Consider the following 24,041-nt stretch of genomic DNA (forward strand, 5'->3'; position numbering starts at 1 on the left):
TTTTTTTCAAGGAAGATAACTCTCACCCGGATCAAAGTGATTGTAAAATGTAAAATAAATTAATTATAAAGCCATTGTGTATATTTTGTTCAATTTCCCACTCTATATGTATAGATCTTTGTGTCCTGTTTGCTTTTAGCTTGTAGATAATCACTTTTATCCGTTCAAATTCAATAAAAAACACTTTGTGTAACATGTGTTACATATTTTGCGATAAATAAAATATTTGTAGGGTTAATTATAAATGCTTCTTTTCATTTTTTTATTGTTGTACTTGTTATTGTTCCGAACATTGCCATACACAAAAAAAAACGGAAAATATTAAAAGTGGCCAAAAGTCAATTTTTTGGTATTATCGGAATGTTTAGATTTTCATAAAATTAACTCTACATAGTTGCATAACCATTATATGAAAGTTTCAACGAATTTTGCTGGTTAATTGCGAAAGTGTGGAGCCACCTTAAGGGTCGCGGGTTCGAGCCCCAGCGACGGCACTATCTTTATCACTATTCCTTGTCCTACTACAAACTGGTGCTGTTGGCCCTCCCCGTTCAAGGTGGGAGAACCCTTGGCGAGGAGTCCAAGAACCTGGGCTGGTGTTTGAAAAAAGGGGGGTATAGTGTAAAAGATGTGGATTAATTACATGTAGGTTGCCCAGAAGTACAAGCGCCAGCTGTAGGGAATTTCCCTTTAGCATCGGGCTTGAGAGTCAAGGGTCGCGGGTTCGAGCCCCAGCGAAGGCATTATCTTTATCACTATTCCTCTTCCTATTACACTATACTGTCTCATTACTATACATGTTTCATAAATTAAAAATAAGTATATTGCCTTTCCAACATATTTACATTACTGGTACAGAAACCTTACGAAGAACCTGGGTTTAATTATACATGCTACTTTGTTACATTAGCATGATGAAATACTCCATAGCATTGAATTGTGTATATCAGTACTGTACACATCAGGGAAAATCCTGGAATCTGAGAGCATTAGGCCATTTCAGCAATTTTTAGTCAATATCAAAATTAAGAGGAGCCATTCTATGTAAATTTAAAAGAAAATTGGAACTTGGAGGGACCTATTTCAGTTTTGAGGGGTCAATGGCCCCATGGCCCCTCCAGGATTATCCCTGCACATAATCGATTTCAGAGTTTACATGTTTGTCAGCTGCATGAATCACAGTTATTTTAAGAACAACCATAAACTCACTGCCCGCCTCTTCACTGTAACAACATATATATCTACATGGAGATATAAGGGAAAGACACTTTATACATGGTATTCATATATCAGTAAACTCTACAATGTCTCTCCGTTTTTTCGAGATATACATAGATCTATGGTTACAAGAATACAGCAACAATGAAAACAACTTTCGTTTTCACTGGTTCACGAACTATAATACTATTTACCGCACGTCCTCTCTGTGTCGGCGATTCATCTGTGCTCTCAGAGTTGCCCATTGTCGTCTGCTTGAATTTATCTTTGCTTGACACTGATCCTTCTGACGAGGAAGTCTTATTACTACGGGTATTACTAGACTTTGACATTGCACAATTAATATCGTTTGAAGCGCAAAAACGAAACCGGAAGTGAACATTTTATTTTAGAGACTGCTTTCGTAGCACCGATAGATATGACACAAATTTAATCCTATTCATAACTACTCCCCATATGGATCCACCTATGTGACGCGTCTTTTACGTTTTAACAAGAGAGGACGTTATATTGTAAACGATTAGACCCCGAGTTACTTTCGTATTTAATGATAGCTTTGTAAAGATGGCAGCCCCCATGTTAGAGGTTATGCCGGTACTGTGTCGTCCTTAGACGTCATTTGATTGAAGACATATTGTCATACACGAAGTGACGATGTATTCAGCAAGTGTGCAGTTCTTACATCGTTCCTTGTTCAGCAGTTATACAACATGCTCATTCGTTAGGAGGTTCGTATCACGCATGCTCTTATTCATCCTCGATATCCAGGGGTTACGCTCACTTTCGCTCTCTGCACCCCTGGAATAGGATGTCATAGCAAAATTGAAGGCACGAAGATAGCTGTGTGATTGGTCTCAGGTAAAAAAAAAAAAAAGACCAATCGCTAAGCTGATACCTGTCCTTTGAAGATTACAAAGGAGAGACGCCCGACTTCAAAGCATGTCATTTTTTACCGTTACGTGACCGCGAGATTATTTCGATGTACAGATACACAGATTTATTCTGACTGTAGGAAATTGTACAATTTCCTCTGCTGTCAGCTCAATTATAAAAGTTACAATAGTTCATATAGTTGGTTAAACATATTAATAACATGATTTCTGAGTATTTTTTGCGAGTCCATTACAGATTATCTGCACTGTTCCATAGAGAACAGATGTTCAATGATAAGTAATCATATTACAGTAACATTGTGAATTGAATGAGTGTGGTTCAAAAATAAAAATGTTGGTACGTATATGGGTGTCTCTTGTATATCGCAATTTTTAAATGTTCAAATGTGATATTTTTGTTAAAGTTCAATCAATGACCATTAGTATGTGCGACTTCGATGGCTTCCCTGTGGTTATACACAAGTGGTTGGTTCTTCCAATGGTGGTCAAGGCTATGTTCAAATGCTCGGACTGTTCGTGACATTACGACCTCCGATGGCAGGCCGTCCCATATATCCACGGTTCGGTGAAGGAATAAATGTTTCCGGATATTCAGGCGTGTTCTTTGTTTGAATAATTTGAGTTCTTGTCCTCTGGTGGTGGTGGTGTTCTTGTTAGGTGTGATGAAAGTCGGTCATGATTTTGTATAGTTCTATCATGTCTCCTCTGGCTCTTCGATATATGCCAATGTTGGTAATTTCAGGCGTTGCAGTCTCTCGGGGTAGGATAGATTAGCCATTCTGGGTATTAGCTTGGTAGCTCTCCTTTGTACATTTTCTATCAATTCTATCTGTTTAATGAGATGGGGGCTCCAGACTTGGTTGGCATACTCTAGATGTGGTCTCACGAGTCCTTTGTATAAAGCTGTGAATGTTGTCAGGTCCATGTATTCCATAGTACGCCTTATTACACCCATTATAGAGTTGGCTTTGTTGATTTTTTTAGATATATGTACATTAAATGCTAATTTATTGTCAATGGTGACTCCAATATTTTTCTCATGTTCTGTATAGGGAAGTTCCTTACATCAAACGATGGAACTAGTCTCCTTGTCTCATCAACAAGGTGGCGCACATTGAGCCTTCATTTTTGCTATGACATATTCCAGGGATGCAGAGAGCGAAAGTGAGCATAACCCCTGGATATCGAGGATGGCTCATATTTTATTAAATAAAATAAATTGTACAGGTACATTTCTGATCTGTAATCAGCAACGTCCTTTTAGATATAACGCTGATCGCACATGTAGACATTGTAGATAATCAACTGATCAATAGCGGTTGGTATAGATCACATGTACATTGTAGTTCTATTGTAGCCTGAGTTTCACCTGTTCACAGACACACAGATACTCTGGCCCTGACTCAAGATTTCAGTGACAAATCTACATTCATTTGACCCATACAGTACTGTACTGTAGAGTTTCTGAAAAATTATAAATAATGAAATTTAACATGTCAGATGGGACCCAAATCTTGTATCCATAAAGTGGAAAAATAGCCATACAAACTAATTGTAGATTCATCACTGAGATTTAGACATTTCTTCTTCTTTGGTGTAAGGAGTAATAAGTACATACCATTTTTGACAGATAGATGTCACACCAGCCTGTGAGCTACACGTGTATCTGTCAAAATGTTTAAGTCCGTTGTCAGGGCTCTAATCTAGCTCTACCTTTTTAATTCATATATTCTTGCCAATTTGCATTTAAAGGACCCATGTTCACAAAAGAAGAACAGTAACGGGGATGATTATTTTCTTGGCTGAAACATGAAAATAATAGATCTGACGATTTCAACTAAAAGAACAGCTCAAACAATGCTTTTCAAAAGTGCGATGATTTTCCTAGGGTGAACATACACACATAATATTTATGTATTTACTTCTGAGAATGCGTAATCTCCAACATGGAAATTTCAAAAAAGTTGGCAAGTTAATTATCGTATCTATCCCAACACCAGTAAGACTGGATTACCAGGGTTATTTAGAAGGGTGATTCTAAGGTACATAACCAGGCAACAGATAATGTTTATTATTCGATTTGATGGTAATTAAATCATTGAGCAGCTGATAATCTATTTCATACAAGTTTAAAAAGTGATTCGTGGTAATTAGTGATACATGTACAAACCTATATTTTTCAGGTTCACCCAAAGTAGTCAATATGGAAGACAATTTTTTCAGTGCCAAGGAAATTACACAAAACAATTGGGTGTTAAAAATGTCAAACTGCACAACAGATCAGGGTCACATAGACTCTTGTTTCAAGGATCCTCACCGAAGTCACCAGGAACAATTTCCATTGGACGAAGAACTTTTTCTATGAATATAAGCACTCGGTTAACAAGGAAGCTGTTTAATATTAGTGAAAGACATGTGAATTGTGTGTTAGGACTAGCCACACTTGGGGGCTATGTGACTTGGACTGTTTTAAAGGGTACCAAGGCTCACTGTAAAGCCAAAAATCAGAAATCACGACTGGTCGGGTCCAGGAATGTTGACACGTCCATTGAACAGCCAGGATTTGATTGGAAGGCGTTTTTCAAGTTACTACGACCAGATCTGTTATATCTCATTTCAGCTGTAGTGGTGAGTCAGTAATAATCAATCTGGTTTGTGTGGTGAGGGGTTTTCTACACTAAAGATGAAATGGCCGGACCAATTGTGTCATGATGTTCCACTAAATTTGTTTGAAATTAAATGTTCTCCTTCAGAAGTTCTGTCCAGTAAGGCTATGCGATTCTGAAAGCATTTCTGATTCAAGTTAAGTAATTAATTAGTTCAATTTCTATATCAAAAGATATCAAATTTCCAAAGACATCGGCGATCGAGAAAAAAATACACCTGCTGTTACTGACTGCATGTAATTTAAGAGGCGACTGATGTAGGAACATGTGCCTTCTACCCGGAGACACAAAGGCGAACAAACAAAATCAAATAAAAACCCATTGCCACATTTGGGATCTTTCTTTCTACTTCTAACTACTGGGTACCTTTTATTTCCTAGCGCCTTGCTTGGCAACACCTCACTTTTGCACTTTTGACTTTAATGTATACGTTCGCCTAGGTGAGGAAGGCAATGGGTTCTGTCCCCGTGCCTGGACATACCAAAGTCCTTAAAAGTAGTACATGTAGTTGTTATTATCTGCTTAACATTTAGCATTAAGGGTAATGACAACTACTGGTTAATCCGTTGTCATTATGATGTGACCGGGCGGAGTACCGTGCTGGGTGCCTTCAGCATGGTATTTCAGTGAGATAGCACTACAAAGTCGGCATCAGATCTGCGCTATTACAAGGAGGCAAATACACCTAAATACCCTGTCTCAGGCACAGGTACTAGCCTCGTCTGTTAATACACCTATAATATAATATTATAAGTGTATTGACGGACGAGGCTAGTACCTGTGGTCTCCGGCTCACATACAAGCATGAACGCATACACAGCACAAATTGGGGCACGTTAAACCCTATAAACCAAACCAATCCTAAAGACATGTTTCTGTTGTACTGTTGTCGTGTTTCAGTGCGCTGTTGCTGCTGCCGTTGTTAACATCCAGATTCCCTTGGTGCTGGGAGAGATTGTCAACATACTGTCCTCCTTCACACGGGATGCTGCCAGGGACTTCATACAGGAAGTTCGCCAGCCAGCCATGAAAATGATTGTGTACTATGCTTTGCAGGTAACAAATTTGACCACTGTACACGTACCAGTAGTTGATAACACTTTGTTTCCTCTGCTGTATCTGGGAGGACATGTCAGTTTTCCTCAGTGTTTTACGTTCAGGTTACCGTAAAATGATTCTGATATGCTTTATAAATATCTAGGATTGGCAATTAAATGCTTTTAAGTTGAAAGATCAAATTTGGAAGATCATTATAATGTTTTTGACATTCATATACAAAGAATTTTACGAAATACCTTGCAATTATATTAGATACATCATTATAATTTTAGGATGAAATGCCTTGTTGTTGTTAAAAGAGGAAATGAATTTTAGGACATGCCTTTTGTATTGTAATTTTAAGAGATACCTTGTCATAATTATAGGAGAAGATAACTTGTCCTCATTTAAGAAGATATGTACCTTGTGGAACTTTTTTAGATGATTTGAATCTGCTTAAATAATAGGTATTTCAATCCGTTTCAGATTTGTTCTTTTAATCCTTAATCTGTGTCTAAATGTTGTAACACCTGTATCTGTTCTACACACCTGTAGAGTGTCCTGACCTGTACCTACCTGTCCTTGCTGGCCACGGTGGGAGAGAACGTGGCAGCTAGAATGAGAACACGCCTCTTTGATTCCCTCCTCCGACAGGACATAGAGTTTTTTGACAAACACAAAACTGGAGAGCTGGTTGACAGGTGGGTGACACATAATGAGATAGTTGTTCCTATTGCAAAATGTGCAAATTTATAGCTTAGTAAAATATTATACTGTTTATATTTTAGCCGATAACAACGTTGCCAATTTGCAGTCACAATTTCCCGCCAAACTTGTTTATATCACGTGATCTACATAACAATATCATGATGTCATTACATTGTTACCCGTAATTTGCACCTTAGCTCTACAATGCCACTGTAAAATAGTTCTGATGACGGTAGGCCTAGCCAACCGAAACATGACAACAATAAGACGTCTACCGTAACAGAATCCTTGGTGTTGATGCTCCTTCGTTTACTTTATTTAAACTAATATCTGTAAGACTTTGTACAGACTGACTGTATAGGACATGTTATTGACTGTATACTAGGACATGTTATTGACTGTATAGGACATGTTATTAACTGTATAGGACATGTTATTGACTGTATAGGACATGTTATTGACTGTATACTATGACATGTTATTGACTGTATATGACATGTTATTGACTCTATAGGACATGTTATTGACTGTATAGGACATGTTATTCACTGTATAGGACATGTTATTAACTGTATAGGACATGTTATTAACTGTATAGGACATGTTATTAACTGTATACTAGGACATGTTATTGCCTGTTTAGGATATGTTATTAACTGTATACTAGGACATGTTATTGACTGTATAGGACATGTTATTGACTGTATACTAGGACATGTTATTGACTGTATATGACATGTTATTGACTGTATAGGACATGTTATTGACTGTATAGGACATGTTATTATGTATCTACTCTACATATGTTACTCCAGGTTAACATCAGATATTCAAGACTTCAAAAGTTCCTTTAAGCTGTGTATATCTCAGGGTCTGAAAGCCAGCACTCAGGTAGGTGGAACCACCTGGATTATGTATTATTTGTATGTCATTGTATGTCTACTCTCCGATGTGTCTTACTCAAGGAATAAAATAATACGAATCTGAACCACATTATCTTTAAAAAGCAAGGACTTTGACAGACACAGCATGCTATACAGTCTTCATAATGCACATGCAATTGAAATGACCTCGAACGGTGTTAGTTAACTGTTTGTAATAAGATTTTTTATCTGTTTAGACCACAGTTTTGAAGCAAGAGAACAATTTGTACCAAGTTTGTTAGACTGTTAAGGCTGCAGTATTAACCCTTCCACCACTGTAGACCATAATGGACTCATCCAGATCAATGCATGGAAGAGTCTACTAAAGTTACCTAGGGGTGAAAGGATTAAACCAAATCATCTGTTTGGCATGTTGTTGATTTTCCAGTCAGGGTAAATGTCCACAGTGTTTATAGCCCGGTACACTGGTGGGGGTTTGACCACAGTGTTTATACCCCGGTACACAGGTGGGGGTTTGACAACAGTGTTTATAGCCGAGTACACTAGTGGGGGTTTGACCACAGTGTGTATAGCCCAGTACCCTGGTGGGGGTTTGACAACAGTGTTTATACACCGGTACACTGGTGGGGGTTTGACAACAGTGTGTATAGCCCTGTACACTGGTGGGGGTTTGACAACAGTGTGTATAGCCCTGTACACTGGTGGGGGTTTGACAACAGTGTGTATAGCCCGGTACCCTGGTGGGGGTTTGACCACAGTGTTTATAGCCCAGTACACTGGTGGGGGTTTGACAACAGTGTTTATACCCCGGTACACTGGTGGGGGTTTGACAACAGTGTTTATAGCCCAGTACACTAGTGGGGGTTTGACCACAGTGTTTATAGGCCAGTACACTGGTGGGGGTTTGACAACAGTGTTTATAGCCCGGTACACTGGTGGGGGGTTGACCACAGTGTTTATACCCCGGTACACTAGTGGGGGTTTGACAACACTGTTTATAGCCCGGTACACTGGTGGGGGTTTGACAACACTGATTATAGCCCGGTACACTGCTGGGGGTTTGACAACACTGTTTATAGCCCGTTACACTGGTGGGGGTTTGACAACACTGTTTACAGCCCGGTACACTGGTGGGGGTTTGACAACACTGTTTATAGCCCGGTACACTGCTGGGGGTTTGACAACACTGTTTATAGCCCAGTACACTGCTGGGGGTTTGACAACACTGTTTATAGCCCGGTACACTGGTGGGGGGTTGACAACCGTGTTTATAGCCCGGTATACTGGTGGGGGTTTGACAACAGTGTGTATAGCCCGGTACACTGGTGGGGGTAACAGGGTCTCTTAATAATTTCGTAGATATTGATTATCTTGCATTGTAAAAGCCATTTTATTGATTGTCCATGTCAGATTTAATTTCCTTGTTCATTTATGTGAAATGAAATACAATGTAGTATTAAGACCAGATGAAATGATACATTCAGGAATTTGCCACTCTTGTTTGAGAAGAACAAATAACCCTGTCATCTTTTTGTGTATTTTTTTCAGGCTGTAGGGTGTGTGGGCTCCATGTTCGTTATTTCACCAAAATTAACAGTTGCCATGGTAACTATCCTGCCAGCTATTGTAGGTGTGGGCACAGTGATGGGATCAGGCCTGAGGTCATTGTCAAGGTCAGCCCAAGAACAGGTAAGACAATGTGACCTTAATATCAAGGTAAGCCCAGCAACAGGTAAGACAATGTGACCTTAATATCAAGGTAAGCCCAGCAACAGGTAAGACAATGCGCCTTCAATGTCAAGGGCAGTCCTTAAATAGTTAAGACATTGTAACCTCAATATCAAGGTCAGCTCTTAAAGTGATAAATCATTAAGACCTCAATGTCAAGGTCAGCCCAAGAACAGGTAAGACATTGTGAGCTTTATGTCAAGGTCAGCCCCAAAACAGGTAAAGCATAGAAACAGCAATGATGTCACGGTCAGTCCAGGAATAGACAAGGCAATGTGACCTCAGTGTCAAGGTTACCCTAGGAACAGGTAAGGCATAGAGTCAACATTGTCAAGGTCAGCCCAATGAACAGGTAAGGCATAGAGTCAACATTGTCAAGGTCAGCCCAATGAACAGGTAAGTCAATGTGCCGCCAATGTCAAGTAAACGGAGAACATTGTGATCCCAAACTTTTTGTAAAAGATCAATATCAAAATCTATCATAGATATTAACAGAAGTGTAAATGATAATCCTTGTTTCGTTTAACCACCATTTAGCTTAATTTAGGTAAACCACAGTACAAGACTTAAAACCTTGGCTCTATATATAGAGAATACAGATGTAATGGTTCAGTTGTATAAGGCAATATGAATAGAATGACAATCCTGTTGTTTACTGCAGTTGTCCAAGTCAACAGCGTTGGCAGATGAGGCCATTGGTAATGTAAGGACAGTGCGTGCCTTTGCTATGGAGGACAAGGAAAATGAGTAAGTGTATCTCGTATCTATAGTTGGAACAGATGAGATTATCGAAGTTTGATGCGATACAGTGTTTAATTCTTAGTCTCAATAACTCTCCACTGTGCACAGTCTATTACTATCGGCAGACTAATCTTTGTGTTGTCTATCAAATCTTATATATACCTTGTGCCATTTATCTTGTGCCCTTATATTTTTATTAATTTTCATTTTCATAAATTCTTCCAGCATACCAGTTGATAAGACCATACTCTACCTAAGTTATATATACTACATTCATGTGTTTCAACATGCAGCTAATTTTATTTTCAATTACATTCTGACAAATGACACCCGTCAATTCTTGAGATAGATTTGGTATTTTAGATATTGTACATGAAAGCTACAATGTAAAGCAGCAATTGCTACCAAATTTACAAAAACAACTTCTGGGAACCATCAGCTAATTACAGATAAAGTTAAAATGTCCAAGGACTCATCCAGGAGTTTGCATAGTTGTTTATATTTTGTATTTTCAAGAAATTAGAAATTCCTTTCAATCAAATTTCACTGAAAAACATCTTTCTGTTGCTTTGTCATCTTTGCATTTAAATAAATTAGAGGTAGAACTGTCGTCAGAATTGGAGACTAATACCCCTATAAACAGTCAAAACTCCCTTATAAGGGGAGGTAGCGCCAATTTCTATACTTATCCCCACAATGTAAAAATTATGTGTACCAAGTATCAATCAGTTGCGTTAAGTACTTTGGTAGGAGTAGTGCAAACAATGTTTTACAAAAAGAGTCATAACTCCATAAAAGAAGATTGTAATTCAAATCTAAATGCTTTACTTACATCCCCTCTATGTAAGGGTTATGTGTACAAAGTATCTTTGCAAATCAGTGCAGTACTTCAGAAGGAGTGGTTTAAACATTTTTCAACAAAGGGGCATAACTCCATAAATAGGAGAGTTAGCTCCCTTCTGTTGTTTAGCTACTCCATTTTCTAAGGAAAAGAAATCAGATATTCCATTTTCTTAAATTCTTTAAAAGATGCTGAGAGAACAAACTTTTGAAATTATTTGAGTCAACCATCATAACTTGATATTATAATATTTCTTGCAGGTTGTACTCAAGAGAAGTTGAGATGGCAAGACGAATCAATATAAAACTTGGACTTGGTATAGGGTCATTCCAGGGACTTGCTAACTTTGCATTGAATGGTAGGTAATATTCCTTAGATATACCACTATATATTCTATATCAGACTGTTTTGCAATAGAGGTATAGGTAGTACCAACCACAGAAGTACCGCAAGCTTTCTGTCAGGTATTTTTTAATATTATAAGTATGTTGGATGAACCTTGTTTACAAAAGATATAACATGAATAATCTCTCAAAATGAAATAATAATAATAATAATAATAATAATTTGAGGTTCTTATATACCGCTTTATCACAACCTAGTTTGTAGGTCGTCTCAAAGTGGTTCACAAAATATTATCAGTGGTTATAGGGCCTTTGCAACCAGCCACTAGCTTTCTCAACTCCCTGGGGAGCATACAGCCGGTGCTGCCGTTTCGGCGCTCACAGCTAGCATTCTACAATTCAAGCACTGCCCATCCACATACTCATTTACAGCTGAGTAGACTGGAACAAGCAAAGTAAAGTATCCTGCTCAAAGAAATAACACAGTGCCGTGCCGTGACTCGAACCTGCCAACCCTTCGGTCACGAGCCCGGTATCCTACCACTAGACTACCGTGCCTCCTAAATAAAGTCCTCAATGTTAATTGCCTTACAAATATCCCAGATTGCTGAAGTTTCCACATCACCTTTATTTACACCAGTTAGGCAGTTTAATACTTTACCTTTTGTTTGTGAAACCAGGTATTGTCCTGGGAACCTTATTTACTGGTGGATGGCTCATGTCCAAACAAGAAATCACTGCTGGTAACCTTATGTCATTCCTGGTGGCCTCACAAACCATAGAAAGGTAAATACAAATGTTAGCCTCTAACTTTAAATTTCATTGACTTTAAAATATTAATTTCCAACGATGAATTCATTTACCAGATCTTACATGTGATGTGACTGCTTTTCAAACTAGAACATAGTTCACCATAACACCACAGTTTGCCAGAGTTCTTACAGGTACAGACTATGCTATTAATGAACCCCTTTTTCCCTGTTGTAGGTCCCTTGCACAGATGTCGCTGCTGTTCGGCAATGTCGTACGAGGCATGAGTGCGGGGGCCAGAGTATTTGAGGTAAAATATTTTGACCTTGAAATAAATAAGATATTTGATACAAAATGTCAAAAATAATAAGTCTTCCAGACTGAGAGAGAATACGAAGAGGTGAAGGTAAAAAAGAAACAATATTTAAGTTTGTCTCTTATCATCATGACAAGTGACTCAATTTCCTTTATGCCTCTGTAACATAGTGAAGGAACATTAATGTCTGTCTTTCTGTCTGTCCATATATGCATCCTTCCATTTAAAATGTTGATTAATCTCTGCATTTAGCTCCATAACTATAATACTAGGAATCAAAAAGTCATCAGACTACAGTTTATGTAGGTGTACATCTTGAGGAGTACTTCACTGATAGACTATTAGTGATTCTATTTGAATCGAAAGAGCGTTGAGCAGGGTACTTTTGTTAATGCAAAGAAGTTGTTTATGGAATTTTTTGTTTTACAGTTTATCAACTCAGTTCCATCCATTCCATTGAAAGGAGGGAAGAAGATTGCTTTCCACAGTCTCATGGGAAATGTAGAATTTGAAAATGTCAGCTTCGCCTATCCTACCAGGAGTGAACAAGTAAGCTACATGTATATATGTATACAATCAAGATTATTATCATTTCTGTGATCTGCAGGACAAATTACCTCTATTTTATTCAAAATTGAGGATCTTTAACCAAGAATAGTGCAAATTCCCCTACCCAGATTTGAATGAAGCTACATATATAGGTCAACTTCTCCTACTTTGATAACTAGGTCAGCTTCTCCTTACCTGATTTGAAACTAGCCATGCATAAAGGTCAACTTCTCCTACCCTGATAACTAGGTCAACTTTTCCTAACCTGATAACTAGGTCAACTTCTCCTAACCTGATAACTAGGTCAGCTTCTCCTACCTTGATAACTAGGTCAGCTTCTCCTACCCTGATAACTAGGTCAACTTCTCCTACCTTGTTAACTAGGTCAGCTTCTCCTACCTTGATAACTAGGTCATCTTCTCCTAACCTGATTTGGAACTATCTATATGTACATTTTTATATAGGTCAGTGTCTCCTTAACTGATAACTAGGTCAGCTTCTCCTGCCCTAACAACTAGGTAAACTTCTCCCACCCCGATAGTTAGGTAAAGTCAGTTTCTACTTAACGTGGTGACTAGGTCCTTTCTTATAACAATGAAAATCTCAAAATGTATGAATTAGTAATATTGTTTTGATTTTTGTACCGTAGACGGTCCTGAATGATTTCAGTCTGAAGATCCGGTCTGGAGCAGTAGTGGCCCTTGTTGGGCTCTCTGGAGGAGGTATGTTTAGTCCCCTTTGTTCATATCAAGGTCATATAGTAGTAGTTGTACCTTTTATAATAAAGATGTTTTTTCTCAATTTCATGGGGAAAATTTACAGGGAAAAGAAACTACATCCAATACTGCTGGATATAATACTACAGTTCTGTTTTAGAGAAATTCTTTGGAATTTAAAAACTTATTTGAAATTAGTGTCATATTTTCCTCAGAAATTTCCCATCACAATATCTCTCACAAATATAGTTTAAGGGATTGATTTTGATGTATCTGTCATGTAATACAATTTTCAGATTTATTTTTATCACAGATGCAATAAAACAGACTAGCCTATTGTCATCTTTTGACATTGCAGTGTCGAGTACTCGGTGCTGAACTCAAAGTTTATATAACATTATCTATCTCTAAATTTTAATAAACTGGATTGATGTGACACTACATAAAACGTAATGTGTTCTCAGAGCACTGGTTGGTTGGTGGGATGACCAGACTAGGTATGGCTGGATTAAACCTGACTATACTATACTTTTGTCAGAGAAGGTGTCATACAAGTTTCATGTCTTATTCCAGGCAAGTCCACAGTGGCGGTGTTGTTAGAGCGTTTCTACGACGTCCAGAAAGGGAAGATAACTATAGACGGATATGACCTGAAGGATCTGGACCCTACTTGGCTCAGGGGCAATGCAGTTGGATACATCAACCAGGTATACACATAGTAGCATATTCATTGGTCAATTCTCTACCATTTGGTGAAAATATCTTTCCTCTTTTTTTTAGCGATTGTTATTAAAAATTATCAATATATTTGTGTATTTAACCATTAACTACTGTGATTTTCCTCCAGGAACCTGTTCTTTTTGCAACTTCGGTCATGGAGAACATCCGATACGGCATGCCGGAAGCTTCTGACATTGAGGTAAGGGACAGCATTCTGGTAACAGAGGTTTTTGACATTGAGGTAATTAAATGTATAGTATTCTGGTAACAGAGGTTTTTGACATTGAGGTTAGCGACAGTATTCTGGTAACAGAGAGGTTTTTGACATTGAGGTAAGGGACAATATTCTGGTAACAGAGGTTTTTGACATTGAGGTAAGGGACAGTATTCTGGTAACAGAGAGGTTTTTGACATTGAGGTAAAGGCAGTATTCTGGTAACAGAGAGGTTTTTGACATTGAGGTAACAGAGGTTTTTGACATTGAGGTAATAAAAGGGACCGTATTCTGGTAACAGAGGTTTTTGACATTGAGGTAAGGGACAATATTCTGGTAACAGAGGTTTTTGACATTGAGGTAAGGGACAGTATTTAGGGCTACATTCGCGTTACCGGTTCAAACGGTTGAACCGGTTGAACCTGTAAAGAAAACGACAGGTACAGATTTGGACCGAGGCTGACCTCAGGAAAATTTGGTACGTGTAGATTGAGGGGTCCAGACGTACCTGGCCGAAACTAAACTGCTGAATATTGCTAGTTTGCGTTATTTCTTTCTAAAACAATGTCAAGCCACATGTAGTTTTTAAGATACGTTATGTAATTTAGTGGACGCGTGAGAGAAGGGCATAATATTCTTGATACATTGTTTTTTATTCTATGAAACTGTGGATTTTTAGCTCTGCTTATAGAACGGTCCAAGTGTGTTCGTTTATCGTGGAAAATTTCTGCGCCACACGTACCGTTTCAACCGGTAACGCGAATGTAGCCCTGGTAACAGAGAGAATTTTGACATTTAGGTAAGGGATGGTAGTCTGGTACCTTGATCTTCCTAATCTTGACTGACCAACTTTATTTACCAGGCTCAGATTTCATGAATGCTCCTTAAGAGAGCATTATGGAAATTATGGGAAATTAATGTCCTTCAGTTAAGATTTTTTCTATAGAAAAATTGACTTAAGTTAAAGAACATTCGTGAAACGAGGGCAAGGTGTGACACATTATTAGAACTTATTGTCTAAAATCAGTTTCACATTCGAACTTAGCATAATGATATTCAGCTCCATAATATTTAAAACAAAATATACACTTGATCAAAATGTCCTTTAATATTAACTTCATGTATGATATACGTCACGGAGTAAAACTTTTTCAGGAACTAAGAAAGGTGTTAGCCTTTAAATAAATAATTAATGTTGTGAGTTCCAGGTTGTGTCTTTCTTGTGTGTTAACCACTTCACCCCTATGCTACTTTAGTAGACTCTGCCATGCATTGATATGGACGAGTCCATTTTGGTCTACAGTGGTGAAAGGGTTAAGCCTCAGTGACAACACAACTTCAAATCACTATGAAGCAGGGGTCTCTGCTTCCTTTACCTAGCATAATATTAGATGTTGTTGTGTGATGTACTTTTAACCATTGAGCGCTTTCAAATAGGTAAAGGGCCTTTCTTATTATCTTCTATCTTTTCAGGTGATAGAGGCCGCCACCCTGGCCAATGCCCACGACTTTATCAGCCAATTTCCTGAGGGGTACAACACCGTCCTGGGGGAGAGGGGTGTCACTGTGTCAGGGGGGCAGAAACAGAGGATAGCCATTGCACGTGCCCTCATCAAAAACCCCTCCATCCTGATCCTGGACGAGGCTACAAGGTAACTGGTAACAAAGCTGTTCGGGTCAGAATGATGTATTTGTACAAACTTCACTTCTGATTTAAATTTGAAAAATCTGTGGTTCATCGTCTGATCTTGCTGTAGTTTAACGCTATGCATTACAATTACAGTGCTCTAGATGCCGAGTCTGAGAGAATTGTCCAGGAGGCCCTAGATCAAGTCATCAAGGGTAGGTAACCCACTGTTCTCGGTAACTTACTGCTTCAGAATGGTCTATAAACTTCTTAATTTACAGTATTAATATCAAGATTTGCATCAACTAAATGGACACAAAAGTGAGTTACTTTTTCATAATTTCAAACTTTAAATCACAGGTTAAGTTTCTTATGTTACTTTTGAACTTTCATACTCGTGATCAAAATTGAAAAATAGTTAGACAAGATATACAAGTTAAGTGTTCTACAAACTTTAAAGGAAACTATATCATAGAAACTTATCAAAGCCATCCAAATTAAAATAGAAATGATGAGCAACAACACCACTGAATCCGGTACAAAATGTAATGTTTGATTTACATCCCACGTGCTGACATGTTTCGGCCAAAGGGAGGCCGTCTTCAGATCAAAGTTACATGATGTTTGCAACTATGGTACAATGACCCCAGGATCCCTACCGCCACTATGGAACTGACTTTCTTGCAGGGACGTTGGGTCTCCATCCCCCAGTTGTTACTAATCAAAGCCATGTTAGATTATGTTATGTTTTGTGTTTTCAGGCAGGACCACACTAGTCATTGCTCACCGCCTCAGTACCATCAGAGATGCCGATGTGATAGCCGTCGTATCTGGTGGCAAAATTGTTGAGGTAAAGAGATCGTGTTTGTCTGATCACATGATGCAAGTTCTGTGTACTGACATAATGCTTAGTGCTGAGGGTCATAACAATTATCAGTCAGATCATTCCCCCACAATCTGATATGTACCAGATCCTTTTTATAGCCTTACTTCTTAAAAACGCCTCAGATACCTTAACATGTCCTAGATGTAGAAAAAACTTTTAAATTATTCCACAATAAATATATTATAATATATTTTGTTCATACCATAGGAGAGGGCTTGTATAGGCATTACGCCTGTTGCCCAATTCCTTTTGAATTTGTATAAGATATGCAATATTCAATAAAAAAAAATGTGAAATGAAACATGTAAAAAAAAATGAAACCAAAGTCTTTGGTAGAAAACAGAGGAAGATACAAGAATTAAAACAAGAGCACCCGCCATTTGCACAATTTGGAATTCTAATCACCTAAGGATGTTTGCTGTCAAACTGGTGTTGGACAGATGCTAGTTGGACAACATCAGAGGCCACAGTAGGACATAAACTCTCCTTGGTTCTTTGGAAATACATGTACTACAAATTAGGAGTGTGCTTGCAAGCATGCAGGTTAGTTTGCAGGCTTGTATGAAACAGTAAATTTATGTTTTGTGTGTTACAGATGGGAGATCATACCAGTCTGAAGAAGAAGAAAGGTTTGTACTGGGAACTTATACGTCAACAGGAAATAGAGGAGGAAATCAACGAGTTCCAGAAGTACTCTCATTTCTAGATCAAACAATTCCAGAAGTACTTACATTTCTACATCAACAAAGTCCAGACATCCTCACAGTTCAATAAGCTCCAGATGTACTTGCATTTCTAGGTCAACAAATTAAAAAAGTTCCAGATTTGTGACCATTTTTAAATCAATAATACCAGAAATACCTTTATTTTAGATCAAGAAGTGCTAGATATACCCTTACTTCTAAACCAGAGAGCTAACCAAACTACTTGTGTGTGTACATCAGGACTTTTCAGATGTAAAAAAATCTCAGGTGTTTCATGTAATTCTAGGTAAACATTGTAACTGTGGGTTCACCGGTTGGAACTTGGTTTTCCATGAATTGTATTGCCTTCAGAATCAAGTGTTTTTCTGAGTAGTTTAATACTCTTTTGTTTTTCTACCTGATCTTCAATTATTTTAATATAGGAGTGTAAACGAATTCTGTGAATGGCAGGAATTTATTTTCATATACAACTTTTTTTTTAAATATGTGATTTAAGGAATAATTTTTTATTTTGGTCAGGTGACCAGATGATAAATCTATATAACCAAGAAGAAACTGAATTTATAGTAATAATAATAATTTGAGGTTCTTATATACCGCTTTATCACAACCTAGTTCGTAGGTCGTCTCAAAGCGGTTCACAAATTATTATCCGTGGTTATAGGGCCTTTGCAACCAGCCAATATCTTTCTCAACTCCCTAGGGAGCATACAGCCAGTGCTGCCATTTCAGCGCTAACAGCTAGCATTCAACAATTCAACCACATACTCATTTACAGCTGAGTAGACTGGAACAAACGGAGTAAAGTATCTTGCTCAAAGATACAACACAGTGCGGTGACGTGACTCATCCCGCAACCCTTCGGTCACGAGCCCGGCGTCCTACCACTAGACTACCGTGCCTCTTTGAAAAGTCATCTTTGAAAAATATTCTCATGCTCGGCTGGAGTTACTATCTCAGAGCATGATTCCTTGTATTTACAGCAGATGTTGATCTGTTCAATACCATTATTTTCAATAAGATTCATCAGTTTGGAAATACGTAATATCAAAGTTTTACTTTATACACAATGTACATATTAAACGTGTCGCAACGTTTCAATACCGAGTGTTCCGTTTGTCGTGGTCCCTTTGTCAAGCTACATGTAAGACCAGTCAGTCTTAAAACGATGCGACACAATTGTTTGTGTATAAAGTAAAACTTTGATTTACAATACCATTACTCATTTCCTGTCCGTCGATGATACTTAGTTCATTAACGCAGGAAATCCATTGTTTGGCTGTTAGGTTAATTGATAATATGAAACGGCTTATTTTTTAACAAGATCCCCCACCATAACTGGCTCTATGGTTTCACTTTCTTGGTTACAAAGCAAGAGAAGAAATTATTTGTCAATTTCATATAGTTATTGCAGTACATAAAACTGTTTTTAGGCAAATACCAATCTTTCAAATTACATCATTTTTGTGATGTAAATATGAGTTTACCAATGTGATCAAATTCGAAAAATACAATTTAATTAGCCATGATGGTCTATAGCTATGTGTGTGTGTGTGTGATTTGGCCACCATGCTGTGGTTGTTACTACATGTATTATCTTTGAATGTCAGTGTGGACTGGAAAAATAAAGAAATATTACAACATTGAATCTATTGTGTTTTAATCTGACTAATATTTAATTATGCATATTTATTGACATGACATTTGAATAAGAAATAAAATAAATCATGAATAATTTCATTGCTAATTGTCATTTTTCAGTAGCTAGATTTGACAGGCTAATTTATGAAGGGCCGACGGTTCCCGATTGACTGTTGACATAGCTGTAAGCTACGTCTGAATAAAGAAATCGCTTTGCCATAGAGTTTGGTAGTGAGATCATAATGTGAATAAATGTCAAAAGATAAAGTCGATGAAGAGGACAATTTTGTGTCTTTAATTTCAAATTCTGTGGAGAAATGAGATGCAAGATATTGTTATTCCAGGACAAATTAAAATAGCAGAAGCAAGAGGCCCACGGGCTTTAAGACTCTCACCTGATTAATTTGACCTTTTCTGTTTTAACTTTGTAGAACGCCATTCAAACATGCTGATGGCCAAATGTCATTATCCTTGGACCTAGGCCTTTAGGCTCCTTCGAGGACATAATTTTAACAAATAAGACCCCTGTGACCTAAAATATATGTTGAGGTGATTTCTTTTTTGTAAAGCTCTATGCTTGCTAGCTAAATGCCAAATTTATAATCCTACCAACATTATAACGCCATCGTAGACATTTTGGTTATCAAGAAGAAATAATTTTAGTGTTTTAACAAATTTGTCCTCTGTAAATTTGAGGGGTAACTCTCCCATACTTCCAGTCAGCATCATCTTAGTTTTAAGAGCATACCAGTGCTTATATATCTGTCTGATTTACAATGATGTTGATTAATGACTTGTCTAATCGACGTCTTTGAGTTACACGAGAGAATAAATAGAAGAGAAGGTCTACTTGATAGTGACAAAAAATAGTGTATTATATGATTGAACTGAGAGCGAAAGGAGGAAGAAAGAAACAAGGTGCAGACGATGTGTATTTTAATTAAGGATGGAGGTACATTCTTATGTCGCCGGCAAGTACATTAAATAGAGGAACTGAAATGATTCCAATTTCTGTCAATATCTTAATGATAATCGGACAATTATTCATGTCTACACCATTTTTTATTACCAACTATTCCACAAACATTCGTATTTACGCAATATAATAGCGATTTTAAACCATTCCTCAACACGATTCATAAACATCACCATTTTACTCGCAATGTTTTTCCATTTATCTGTTTTGAGTTCCTTTACTTTCGATTCAGCATTACGTAATTGTGGTATGAAGGTATTTCTCACACCTCTGCGTGCTCACTAACAATTTATTGAATAACGTTGCCAGGTGTCACTAATATAATGTCACTCACGTGCACGTGATGATAAGCGTCCATCATTTCCCATTGTTTACGCGTTCGAGCATGGTTTGTGTACACCGCTTTTATTAGGTTGTCCGTCCTAGTTACATCACGGACTTAGATCGCTAATCTAATTCCGTGGTTTCATCGGATGGATCCATATTAAGGGAAATCGCGTCTCTTATGTTACACCACTGCTCTTCGTATATCTGAGAGTTATTTTGCAATAACGAGTGTTTCATAACTCTCGCCTCGTTTTTTTTGTTATCTCGAGATAACTGTATGTCGTTGATGCTGCAACAAAAGCATAGTGCAACAAAATGACCAAGACAGTCTATTTACTGATTGTTTTACGCTCTAATGAAATAAACCAAACGCAATAGATTCTTTGTCACATTCCAGAAAGCTTCTCTTACTTGTTTCTCTGATGTGATCTCAAAAACATTGATCAAACAAGTCCGCCGTTTGAAGAACGCCTCACTTCTTGAATCGAGTTGGCGTACGGATTCTGCAATTCAAGTTAAATTTAGCTCTCTTTGAGGGACATTTTTTTTCTAAATAAAACTTCCTTATTAATTCCCGTTTGCATCCAGTCATTCATACATGATTCCATTGAATTTGATAACTTATTTGCGTATCCCTATTTGACCGTCTGTGCTTTTTGGTGGTATATATAGTTGTTTTTTGTCCAGGCAAGCCTCAAACCAAACATAACGAAGAGTAAGAATCAATCTAATTAAAATTATATCTTCACATCGCTCCCGTTTACTGATATGTCGCGTCGAAGATCTAACAACATCCCATAGAGGGTCACGTCAGAGGTCAACATGAATGCGTTATCGTATTTATAACAAGCCAAACAAAACGCGACATAACTCTTTCTTTCAACCAATCAGAAAGCAGGACCTGTAGCATTTAATGCGTGGTGTCATGGGCGCCGCCATTTTCGATGCTCATTTGACACCTCTCGGTCTTTTACCATAGCAAGTGTGTTCCGAAATCATTACATCATCACTTACAGAAATGCGTAAGCTCTCATCTGATTGGTTAATGCAAAGGTCGCCTGAACATGACTCTCTACGGGATGTTGTTAGATCTTCAACGCGACATATCAGTAAACAGGAGCGATGTGATGATATAATTTTAATTAGATTGAGTAAGAATAGTGTTTAGTTATTATCCAAAATAAAATAGGTTTAGATGTTTCAGAACAATACGAGAGAAGATAAACGGACGATATAACAAAACTCTCACTCGGCTATGCGGATGCAAGTTGTGTATTCACTGTTCATTCCCCTGCACAGTTGTAGAATGCGTCGTGAATCAAAATGCTTTTGAAATGCAATCCTTCTGAAGTGAGTGGTTCTCCTTTTTGCACGAAAAGTACATCCAGAATGACTCCCTGTTTTCCCAGCAAGACGTCAAGCGTGGACCTGACGGAGGTGTTGGTGTAGATGTGGGACAGCGTGGCTAACCTAGATATGTCGCTCATCATCTTCATGACCGCATGGTCACCCATCGCCCCTCGGTACCAGGGAGCATCCTCATCGGCGGCACTACAAAGTACCCGGGACTCCACGGCTCTCTGGAAGAACTCGTTACAATTCGGACTTAGCTTCTGTAGATACTTTTTTAGACTCTGAACAGGACACTCCGGATTGTCTGCGATCTCGTACATTCGTGAAAACCAATACCAGTCCTTCATTTCCGAGTACACTTCCTGTTTTGGCATCTCAACGTAATGGTTTAGATGGTAGTATTGTCGCCCAACATCGTCTTCATCCAGCACAAAGGAGTTCTTAGTCAGTGACCACATTGCCTTATTACCACGAAGACCGAAGTGAAGAACGATGTCCAACCACACTTTTTTCTGAAGCCCTATAGGTAATGAGGTTTGTAGGATCTTGGACGACATCAACATTTTGAGATCCGCTGGAGAGATAGGCACAGTTTTCGGTGGTATATCCCTCTTCCTCTCCTCTGTTGATTTCCGGTTCATTATCCTGTTAGATGTGGTAAACGCAGGGTGTTTGAGGATGGATCTCCACTGCTTCCTTCCAGGAGGAAGTGACATGAGGTAACGGTTGAGGCTGGCCCGAAGCCCGAGCAGGCTACTCCTTGTGAAAGGTTTGTCATCCTTTGTCCGGGCATCGAGGTAGAATCGACAAAGCTGGTCATTTAGATCACATTCTGACATTGTCTCGAAGTCTGGCAGATACCCGTTTGATCGGAACCAACCTGAAACGTAAAACTCATAAATATGTATTTATTTAAACAATGTGCAATCTCATTATGTAGAATTTGACGATGGACTTTTAAAAGAAAACTAGTTTTCAATTAATTTTCTCTCAGATATTCAAAAAGAAATGTATTTCAAAGAGAAAAGTTCAATGAGATCAGAACAAGCACAATACACGTCAGAACCATGTACGCTTTATAAGACTTTGGACACCAAGTCGTTTAAAGCAAACTTCGACAAGCAGAAGATTTGTTATCGCACAATGACATCTTGGTTAGACTTGCGATTAGTTCTACAAATCGAATGCTAGAAAAAGAGACATCTTGGGAAATACATGTCATTTACAAATATGTCAAATATTGGTCACTTTGACGTATATTATTCGAGTCACAGACTTTGCACTTAGCTCCATTTACATCAAGGCGGGAATTGGGACATACACATGAATTATAAACATATTTTAGTTTTTAATACTAATAATAATAATTCGAGGTTCTTATATACCGCTTTTTCACAACCTAGTTCGTAAGTCGTCTCAAAGCGGTTCACAAATTATTATCCGTGGTTATAGGGCCTTTGCAACCAGCCAATATCTGTCTCAACTCCCTGGGAAGCATACAGCCGGAGCTGCCATTTCAGCATTCAACAATTCTAGCACTGCCCAGCCACGTACTCATATACAGCTGAGAAGACTGGAACAAGCTGAGTAAAGTATCTTGCTCAAAGACACAACACAGTGCCGTGCCGTGAGTAGAACCCGCAACCCTTCGGTCACGAGCCGGCGTCCTACCACTAGACTACCGTGCCTCACTTTGTGTTGCTACTCACAAATAACCAGTGTCTAAATAGCTCTCATACAATAACACCATGTTACACAAGTTCCTTGTCAATATTCAAACTGCATTCACGAGGTTTGCTACGGACTCAAGCTCCTACCATGATAAGTACGATGTCTGATTTCACTTTCGTTTTTAGAAAAAAGTCCTAAACAAATAGTTTCGTGCGAGAGTTAATTACCTTTGATAAAGTTGACGTCCCGGATGGTTCTCTTGCGTGTGCCGACTAGGTAACGGTGCCCGGACGGAGCCATGGTCAGTTCTGGTGCTTTCGACGTCACATCGGTCAAGGACGTGTCGTAATGGCTGAGCATCGCCAGTTCGTCCCCTGCTACAAATACAAAGGTTCAGAACATATTAATATTTACAATCTCGTATTGACACACCAAGTCTATTACATTAACATAATCAAAAATATCTGCGTAAAGAATCAAACACGTAGCTTGTCTCCAATCTTAATAAGACTGGTATTCAACAGCCACAG

At 38.2% G+C, this 24,041-nt stretch overlaps 3 protein-coding genes across 3 annotated transcripts in view; 1 reads left to right on the forward strand and 2 right to left on the reverse strand.

Moving 5' to 3' along the window:
- The window catches only part of LOC110459939 (opioid growth factor receptor-like protein 1), a 32,403-nt gene extending 30,800 nt beyond the window's left edge, over positions 1-1,603 (reverse strand). The window contains exon 1 of the mRNA XM_021512466.1: positions 1,413-1,603. Coding sequence (XP_021368141.1) covers positions 1,413-1,550 — 138 coding nt within the window. The 5' untranslated portion in view covers positions 1,551-1,603. The remainder of the gene's footprint in view (positions 1-1,412) is intronic.
- Positions 1,604-1,781: 178 nt separating this feature from the next.
- LOC110459981 (ATP-binding cassette sub-family B member 8, mitochondrial-like) lies at positions 1,782-18,174 on the forward strand. Its single transcript, XM_021512649.1, has 18 exons — positions 1,782-1,946; positions 4,295-4,739; positions 5,678-5,833; positions 6,371-6,516; positions 7,339-7,414; positions 8,956-9,096; positions 9,797-9,882; positions 10,978-11,075; positions 11,742-11,847; positions 12,049-12,121; positions 12,557-12,676; positions 13,326-13,398; positions 13,966-14,099; positions 14,240-14,311; positions 15,800-15,978; positions 16,110-16,168; positions 16,715-16,803; positions 17,435-18,174. The coding sequence occupies exons 1-18, from the start codon at positions 1,873-1,875 to the stop codon at positions 17,543-17,545; spliced, it is 2,238 nt and encodes a 745-aa protein (XP_021368324.1). The 5' UTR covers positions 1,782-1,872; the 3' UTR covers positions 17,546-18,174.
- Positions 18,175-21,631: 3,457 nt separating this feature from the next.
- The window catches only part of LOC110459950 (protein sister of odd and bowel-like), a 102,190-nt gene continuing 99,780 nt past the window's right edge, over positions 21,632-24,041 (reverse strand). Inside the window, exons 5-6 of the mRNA XM_021512483.1 lie at positions 23,739-23,888; positions 21,632-22,720 (exon numbers count right to left, since the gene is read on the reverse strand). Coding sequence (XP_021368158.1) covers positions 21,771-22,720; positions 23,739-23,888 — 1,100 coding nt within the window. The 3' untranslated portion in view covers positions 21,632-21,770. The remainder of the gene's footprint in view (positions 22,721-23,738; positions 23,889-24,041) is intronic.

This window comes from Mizuhopecten yessoensis, unplaced genomic scaffold (assembly GCF_002113885.1).
Source record: "Mizuhopecten yessoensis strain PY_sf001 unplaced genomic scaffold, ASM211388v2 scaffold10275, whole genome shotgun sequence".
NCBI lineage: Eukaryota > Metazoa > Mollusca > Bivalvia > Pectinida > Pectinidae > Mizuhopecten > Mizuhopecten yessoensis.